The sequence below is a fragment of the Phyllobates terribilis genome, unplaced genomic scaffold, assembly GCF_046119375.1.
Source record: "Phyllobates terribilis strain yellow unplaced genomic scaffold, ASM4611937v1 Scaffold_11__3_contigs__length_659146591, whole genome shotgun sequence".
NCBI lineage: Eukaryota > Metazoa > Chordata > Amphibia > Anura > Dendrobatidae > Phyllobates > Phyllobates terribilis.
In genome coordinates this window covers 534,349,341-534,359,015 of record NW_027362771.1, presented here as the reverse complement: position 1 = coordinate 534,359,015, position 9,675 = coordinate 534,349,341, and the positions used below count along the sequence as shown (strand labels likewise).

At 44.1% G+C, this 9,675-nt stretch overlaps 1 protein-coding gene across 1 annotated transcript in view; it reads left to right on the top strand.

The window, feature by feature from the left end:
• Positions 1-1,555: 1,555 nt before the first annotated feature.
• Positions 1,556-9,675, top strand: part of LOC141165294 (uncharacterized) — a 29,588-nt gene continuing 21,468 nt past the window's right edge. The window contains exons 1-3 of the mRNA XM_073650889.1: positions 1,556-1,618; positions 4,255-4,435; positions 8,830-8,970. Of these exons, the coding sequence (XP_073506990.1) occupies positions 4,276-4,435; positions 8,830-8,970 (301 nt within the window). The 5' untranslated portion in view covers positions 1,556-1,618; positions 4,255-4,275. The remainder of the gene's footprint in view (positions 1,619-4,254; positions 4,436-8,829; positions 8,971-9,675) is intronic.

The following is a 9,675-nucleotide window of genomic DNA, read 5'->3' as shown; positions in this document are numbered from 1 at the left end:
AGGAACCGAGCAGAGGGACCAGGTGCTACTCTGGGGATGACCTTGTAAGAGAACAGGTGTCAGATGGCTGAGACTGACCGATATTGCAGATGGGCACAGCAGGCAGGCTGACGAGAGATACGGGTAGATGAACTGGCAGAGACAGCAGGTGAAAGGCGGGAGCCTCTAGGTAGGCTGTCAGGTGGTCACGGCAAGTGACGGGCAGGAGCCTCCAGGTAGGCAGACAGGTGGTCACGGCAAGTGACGGGCAGGAGCCTCTAGGTAGGCTGTCAAGTGGTCACGGCAAGTGACGGGCAGGAGCCTCCAAGTAGGCAGACAGGTGTTCATGGCAAGTGACAGGCGGGAGCCTCTAGGTAGGCTGTCAGGTGGTCACGGCAAGTGACGGGCAGGATCCTCCAGGTAGGCAGACAGGTGGTCACGGCAAGTGACGGGCAGGAGCCTCCAGGTAGGCTGACAGGTAACAGGCAGGTGCTTCCAGGTAAGCAGGCGGGCAAAGCCCATAGACAGACTGGCGGACAGAACGGGGAAGACAGACTGTTGGGCTGGAGGGTAGTCAGGCTGGCGGACTGGACTGATAGTCAGGCTGGCGGGCAGGACTAGTAGACAGGCAAGCAGCGGGACCTGAGGGCTGAAGCAGAGTTAAGTATACTGTGCATCAACTATTGCTCGGGCACCTCCATTTTGGAGGAGGTGCCTTATAAATGGGAGGACCTCCGGCAATTGGCCGGGGACTCCTTAGGGTGGCGCGCGCGGCCCCTTTAAGAGGGAGGGAGAGCGCTCGCGCCCTAAGCACAGTGCCCGGGCAGCTGCGCACGCCGGCAGCAGAAGCAGGAAGAGGAGCACTGGAGGACGCCGGGCAGGGAGCGCGGCAGTGAGAGGGACGGTGTCTCTGCCTGACAGGGGGCAGAGACGCCGATGCTACACATACCAGGATGAGGGGTGCCATACATACCAGGAAGAGGGATGAAGGGTGCCATACATACCATGATGAGGGACGGGGGGTGCCATACATACCAGGAGGAGGGATAAGTGGGGCCATGCATACCAGGATGAGGGATGCCATGCATACCAGAATGAGGGGTGCCATGCATACTAGGATGAGGGATGCCTTGCATACTGGAATGAGGATCAGGGGGTGCATACCAGGATGGGGTATATTAACAGAATTGGGGGACATTACCCCTATAACAGTGTCAGCAGCAGGCCCCCTCCCCCTTAACAGTGCATCATGACCACATTATTTTCCTCCTCTAAAACCTAGGTGCGTCTTATGGTCCGGTGCATCTTATAGTCCGAAAAATACGGTAATAAGGAAGAACAGTGATCAGAACCCCCTTCATAGGTGGTCCCGGATAGGGATCCTCCTGTGGATGTTTATTACCAATCTGATGGATAAATGGTAAATGTTAATTCGTGGAAAAACTCTTGCATTTCCTTGCATCAGACTGTGAAACCCGTTAGGCGGCTGACATGAGCAGGTGTGCTGGAGTCTGACATGGATTTTTGGAGAATGATGTGATGCACGGACGCCTGCACCGCCCACATGCTTCATGCAAATAAATACTCTGCCCGACACAAAGACTAAGGAATTCAGCGAGTGAGGACCGAGGAGGAACAGGTAGGTCGCGGGGTTGGGTAAGTCTGAGATCAATTCTGGTTTCAGTCAAGAATGAAATCCGAGGTTTAAAAGGAATTCACCTGTAATTGTGCACTACAGGGCGGGCACGTTATTGTGTTACCTGACCCGGTGCTGCTAATATTCAGGGGGCAGGAAAAAGTCTAACATTTGGCACTCTTTCTGCACTCCTATTTACAGTGTACATCACCGAAAACTGTACTGTAACAGAGAAGGCACCTGGGTGTCCATTACAGGACCAGCACAGAATTAGATTGCAAGTAGAGATCTTCAAAATGATGAGGAACTGATACAGACTGTGCCTGTATGATCACGGGGTGATTGCGTATTGTCCTATTAGGTTGCAGACTGCCATAAAGTCCTTCCAGCCATAAAAATATCAGTTACAGGTTTGCTATTATTGCTTTTGTCAGTAATGGTAAGGCTGATAACACCTTAGTACAGAGGTATCCCCATTTCAAACATTAGGATATTTATTTTACTCACTTCTATAGCACCATTAATTCCACAGCGTTTTACAGACATCATCATCATCATTCTAGATTGTGGTGCTCACAATCTAGAATCCCCATCAGTATGTCTCTGGAGTATGGGAGGAAACCAGAGAACCCAGAGGAAACTCACAGACTCCTTGCAGATGTTGTCCTTGGTGGGATTCAAACCCAGGACCCCAGAGCTGCAAGGCTGCAATGCTAACCACTGAGCCACCGTGACATAGATATCTTGAAGATATGAGTTGGACTTCTTGGACCTGCAACTAGCTCTAGGACGGGGGTTTCCGATTCCTGTACTGGGGGTAACACACACTTGCTTGGCTGTTTTTGGAACTCCCATAGAGTAAATAGAGTGAGTTGCTCATTCACAGTGGCCATGAAAAAGGACCCCATTATCAAACTAGCTTCTGATCTAGGAAGTGGAATCTGCATCTACTGAAACATAAGAGAAGAAATAGTTCAGCTTCACCAGTAGATCCTTCTTTATTTCAATGAAATCCATACACAGGACATGGATCCATACACAGGACATGGAAAGTTATGAGGACATGGAAAGTCATGATGACATGATGGGGTTAATGTCAGTAGTGAGCTGGAATCTACATTATCTATTGAAACATCCTTAAAAGTAAAGAGAGAGAACTGTGCATGAGCAGACTCCTCTATTTACAGCAGCCACAAGTTGGGACCCCTGTTCTTGATATAGGTGCAGATCCCAGAGGTGGAATCCTTATCAGAAATTTAGGACCTATCCTGTGGATATCCTGCTGCAGTTATGTCGTGAATATCTGATAAAAAATAACTTTCAAAGAGTAACTAAACTTTCTTTTTTTTTTTTAAATAATTTTGCAAAGTTATGAAACTTTGCAAATTACTTTATTAGGGGATTTTTGTTCATTAGTGTAAAAAAAATTGCATGTAAGTGGCTTCCAAACCCCTGATTTTCTCCAGTCTATGTGCCTGCCTTCAGCTGCGTTGATATCAGAACGTACTCAATTGGAGTACAGATGAGTGTTCTGCTTATCAGAACATTCTGCTGCAGCAGCTTATCCTTCGAGTTTGAGGAAAACACGGCTCAGTGCTAGCTGATGTTTTATCGGATAGCACTTGGCCCAATGTTATGCTATGGGTGCATGTGAAACATCGGACTACACTCGGATGTCATCCCATTGCAGCCTGATATCCATGGACTCAGACAATGGAGAAGATGGAGAAATTAGGTTATCCATCTTCGCACCTGTGATATTCTCTCACATAAGAGAATCGGATCACACTAAGATGACACTCGGTTAAAATTCTGAGTTTTATCCAAGTGTCATTACCATAATCTATCCAATTCTCTCGCATGTGTGAGCATACCTTTAGTAAGGCATAGGAGCTGAGCTGACCCTTCACTGCCATCATCTTACTCTAAATTAGTACATTCTGATATCACTGCACATAAAGGCAGACAAAGAAACTGAGTAAAAGCAGGGGTTTAGAAGCCACTGACTTGCATTTTGCTTATAGGAATGAAGACAAACCCCTTAGTAAAGCGGTTTGTAAAGTTTCATAACTTTCCAGGCTGGACAAAATATACATGAAAAAAAATCTATAAAAGTTTAGTTATCGGATTAGATCAGGGTTTTCACCATTACTCTTGCTGCCAAAAATACTAGAACCTAAACAGATCCTATGAAATTCAATTGGGTCTGTCAGGATCCTGCAATATAAATATGGAAACAGATATCATGATTTGAATGGGGAGTTTATTGAGTATATATTTAAGAACTTACTTGATATCTCCAATGGGACTGGTCTGGGGATTTTTGCAATGCGGAAATATTTGGCGTTGATATAAGTGGAGGAGTTGCTGGCGGAACGTTTGTACCTGTTAATAATGACAGATAAAACAAAAGAATAAATCATTTATATTGCGCATGTAGATCCTGTGCCTGCACCATCATCTGTATATTCAGAGGTCTTGGGCACGCACCATATTATTTCTAGGAAGAAGAAATGGTGCCCCGACGAGACCCCATACTGCAGCACATGGCGTGCCTATGTTCATGTGCTATACAGACAGAAGCAATTTAAACATCAACATTACATATTATTTTTCTTTTCGTCTCTTTTTCTGACCAGGGAGAATATTAACCCATCACAATGAAGAACAATTACTGTTTTCCACATCTGCTTTCTGTGCAGCCAATTACATATCCGACGCCTCCGTACATGAGCATTCGGAGGGAAGGGATTGAAATGTTCCAGCTGCCTGTGACGCAGCGCAAGTTGATGGATATGATAAAAAAATTTGATCCAAATGGTAAGAAACAATAATGATAGGTGGGCACACTCGGGAGAAAGGTGGAGGGGGGTGAAAAAGGATTCCAGTTGGATAAAAATGACTTTGCCTCATCTTGTTGAATGGGTAAAGTTGCAATTTAAATCTTATTAAAAATCCTCTCTGTTCTAAAGAGTGGAAGAATTTTTAATTCTATAGTTTACAGCTCGCCGCCTAAGTTACTGACCATCTCCGCAGTCTAACAGAGTTCGCCAGTTTCCTAGGCAAGGAGCGCATATTTACAAACTCTTTGCTTTAGAACTTGCATGCGTTGCTCGAAAGCTTTCTGGATCACTCAAATAGTTACAGTGTTCCTTCATAGTTCCGGGATCTAAGGGGTAACGTTTCTCCTTGTAGAGAGTGACAAGCCAGGCCTGGCATGTCAGAGTGAGGAGACTTTCTATAAGCCATTCATGCTCCTCTTGGAAATTAAATATGCAAATTGCCTCTACAGACAGGAAGAGGACTAGAACTCTAGCACCACCTATTAGAAGCAGCAATCCTAAAAGTCAACATCGACCCTTTAACGAGTCTTGCCACATGACTTAGGATAAAAGCCAAACCAGAATCTCAATTTGCAGACACGGTGTTTCAGGGTATTCCCACTCATCAGTTCAAAGCATGAGATCTGATTTGGCTAGGTGAGAAGCTAAGACTGGGATCCTACTCCACAATGAGACACGTTACCCCTTAGATTATAGTTTTAAGCCTCTCACCTAGCCAAATCAGATCTCATACTTTGCATTGACGAGGGGCAGTACCCCGAAACATAGTGTCTGCAAATTGTTTGGCTTTTATCCTAAGTCATGTGGCAAGGCTCGTTAAAGGGTCACTATTGACTTTTAGGATTCTAGTTCTCTTCCTCTCTGAAAAGGCTATTTCTATATTCATTCTTTCGATAATGCACATCCCTGCCACTGGTCTGGACTGTCAGTCTTCAGAAATGCACTGCCCCCATCAAATATGAAGCTAGGAAGGAGAGAAAACACCTTAAAAAGGACTCGGATCGAGAAAAAAAAAGAAGTAATGTTCACCCTCATCCATCCCCAAATCTCGCTTACCCAGCCCCACTGGTCTCTATTCCCTGGTTCTGTCTCAACAGATTGGAAATGTCTGAAAATGCTTGCTCAGTAAAGTCCGCCTGAGGAGGGTCCCTGCTGCCCCCAGTGATTGGTTGATCGGGCATTTTCTGCTAATTCATGAGTATTTAGCTAAGGTCAGGCAGTAGAGACCAGCAGGACAAAGGGGGGATAGAAGGATCAGTGGCTGGTCATCCGAAAGTCATGAAATCTATGCTTCTTATTGGTATACATAGATTTTTTTCTACAATTTGCACCATTTTCAGTCTTTAGATATAGTATGTCTGCTTTAAATATGTCATCTTCAGCCTCTGCAGGTTAAACTCAAACACTGAAACACTTCTTTTGCTACTTTCACTTGCTCATTTTGCCTTTCTACCCAGATAATTCTTCTGTTTTCTCCACTCCATGTAGAAACAGGAAGTCTCTTGTCCCTGTGTCCCTTTATTTATCATTCCCCTCTTCAATTCCTGACCCAGCTGCTCCCTCCTCCCCTCTTCCAGGGACTTTTGCAGTGACTTATGACTCATGCTGGGAAAACGTACCTCCTGTTTCTACATAGAGCTTAGAAGGATTGAGCTAAACAACCAAAAAACAAAGAAATTAGACTCTTAAAAGCATGTAGGACCAAAAACTATTAAAAATATAACACTTATAAGTCCAGTAGGGTACATCTCAATTAATACAGGGCATAACCTACAAAAGGGGTAACAGGCAGGGGATATAACAGGAGGTTCTATCACAACCCTAAATGTCCCTTACTCCTGTCCCTTCCTGGCAGCGCAGGTAATTTGTACTGCGTGGTGCCCCCACTCAACGTCGGTGTCCCTTATAGCCCTGTTATGTCCTACTATTAATTAAAGAAAGACACACAGTAGATAGAGAAAGATAGAAAAAATTATTTCTTGTTATATATGTATACATGATTCATTTAAGGACATATTGGTCGTATCTATCAACCCTCTCACTATCTCATCTCAGATCAATGTGGTGGTCACCTTAATTGTGTTACTAATATAAATGATCTTTTATAGATAATATGTTGGTCTCAGTTTATAGCGGAGTACAGGATACCGGTTAGGGCACCAGACTGCTGCGTCACATAGATTACAATGCCATTAATCTCCAACATGCTGTCACGCAGTGTGGGAAAGACTAAGTGCAACACGAAGGGATGAGGGGAAGGAAGCAGAGACACTAGGGAAAGGGGGAGTGGAGACTCCTAGGCTGATCTAATGACACCCTGCCTACCCTACCATCCATATATTGGTTCCACAACAATCGCCGAGCAGGAAACCTAAGCACTGTATATCCCTAGAGCTAGGTCCATGATAGGGAGGGGGGTGAGCACTGGTCAGTCCCCACTAAACTAAAGACAACAGGGGAGACAAACAAAGGGGGAAAACTTTGCTTGAGCGGACACCAGAGAGTTAACATTAAACATCCTCCAATGGCACCAGAGAGGAAGTGAGCCAACTGCTATAGCTCCAAGCCTTCATAAGGGAAAATGTGACTCCCTGCAGCAGACTGAGAGTTGATAAACACCCAGACCAGAGTGTGTCAGTCAGAGCAGGAGGGAGGTTGCCGCTGGGTCCAAAAGTGAGAAGGATTTAAGAAGATGTCTGCAATGCCAAACGCAGTGACCTTCTGCAGCCAGATCCAGAGCTACTGTCTGTTACATCTGACACACCCGTAACAGATGCAGCGGGTGACAGACCAGAGACCATCAGCAATGCTCAAATAAATATGTCCAAATACCCAAGGGATATGTCACAATAAGCCCAAATGTATTTCTTTGAGCCAATAGGCAAATACAATAGTATATATTACTAAGCCCTATGTAAGAAAGGTTGCAATAGGGCCAAAAAGGCTAATTGCCCCAGGTAATGCAGAGACAACTAGGCTGTAAATAAAAGAGTATAGATAATCAAGCATAAACTGTGACACTCATCATTTGTTATCCCTCATAGTAGCTCCCATGAGCCCAAGTAAACTTCTCTGAACAAGTGACCCGAAACATACAGTGATACATATAGCAGAGCCCTGTAAAGTAAAAATACTACAGGACAAGAGAGCTGAATGCTTTCGTCAATGCAAAAAACAGCTACGCTGTCAATAACAGAGTATAGGTAATGAAACATAAACCATGACACTTATCATTGGAAGTCCATCACAGCTCACCTCCTCCCCCTCCTGTACGACAGATAACAGCTCTATATTCAGCACTTCAGTAATTTGTGGCCGCTGGACTGGAGCCCTGAGAACCGCCTGCTACCTGACAGCATCTCCGAGTCTTCTTTTGATTAGCCAGCCTGGCTAGACATAATCGTTTTTGCGTCACGAGCATGTGACTTTGTGCCAGGCCGGCTAATCAAAAGAAGAACCACGGATGCTGGCAAGGAAGAAGGGGCTCTCAGGACTCCCATCCAGTGGCCACAGATTACTGACGTGGCCACTCGACTGGGTTCTGGGAATCGATTCGCACCAACTCTAATGCTAAGTCAACCATATTATTTCTACTATCCTTAGAATAGGCCATCAACTAGATGGAGGAGTCATGGTGCTCCAAGATGCGCTGAGGCCTCTCCATTACTTACCAGGCACAGCGCCATACATTTTCTAGTGGTTGTGCCTGGTACTGCAGCTGTACAAACGACTAAGCTGCAATACCAAGCACAGCCACCAGAAAATGTATAGTGCTCCTCCATGAAAGCAACGAAAAGCTGGGGTCTGGCGAGACTGATAAAATTCATTGGTGGTGCCAATAGTTATTTACTGTTCATGGAAACTGCTGGTCAAGGGGGTTTCCACAAAAATCATTAAATATATTTATCACCTATTTATGAGCCAGGTGTTAAATGTAAGATCTCTGGGGACCCGACTGCAGGCATCCACCAATCCCAAGGATGAGGGTCCGAAAGTCACCTATATGTATGGAGTGGTAGTGGCACTTCATTGACTTCCATTGTACTGCTGGAAATTCTACCTTTAACAAGTCAATAGGAGTGAAGGAAATTGTGTTTAGGTACAGTATGCCCACGACCTCCATATTTATACATTGGGACTATGGGAACCTTAGTCTGTGGATCTGTGAGGATCTCAATGGTCGTACCTGTAGGGTGGTGCTTTCTATTGCGGGACTAATATCTGTTTAGGGATGATGGTACAATATGTTCAATGTTTGGATTGTCATGAAATGGCCATAGGGCAATTGGGCCTTTCTGCTCTTGTAATAAACCTTTGGTTCCTTATGGAGAACTTGCTGTGAAGTATTGACAACTATACGGTTATTTTCAGATATCTCATACATCGATGATAAACCGTTGAGATTTGCGCAAAAGACGGACATCACCTCCATTCGAGATCAATTAAGTAAATACTTTGTCATAAAAGGTGGCAATGTGTGGGCAAGATCCCTGCAAGGTGGCAACGAACAAGGTATATATTTTTTAAACCTTTACGACAAAGAAAAAAATTCTAGGTCATCGGGGAGAGAGTAAGGATTTTCGGCAAAAGTACATTCCTTTATGTTCCATATGCAAAAATCATCCGCGCTCCTGGACGGTCGTATCACATAACTGAACATCCGTGTATGGTAATAAATTATCATTACTATTTTCACACTTTACATTGTGCAACTTTATCTATCTCCATAGCAAAATTCAAGGTTAAGGTACAGTGGCGGCAAAAAAAATCTTTACATTTGTGCAGTAAAAAAAAACTTTACGTGTAAAATCCGCATCATGATTTCACTTCTTAAAAGTGCACACAATGAAGGAGATAATCAAAAACTATATAATAGCAAAGCTGGCTTAGTAAAATGTAAATATCAATACTAATTAATTAAAATACTAATTGTAACGAAATATCCACAATAAAACACTTGAACGTTAAGATTTTGTGGTTTCGTTGAATTTATAAAGATTTTTTTTGCCAGCACTGTATATATTGGATTGAACAGAAGAAGGCAACCCATTACACTGGATCTGTGAGGATCTTAATGGTCGTACCTGTAGGGTGGTGCTTTCTATTGCGGGACTAATATCTGTTTAGGGATGATGGTACAATATGTTCAATGTTTGGATTGTCATGACATGGCCATAGGGCAATTGGGCCTTTTTGCTCTTGTAATAAACCTTTGGT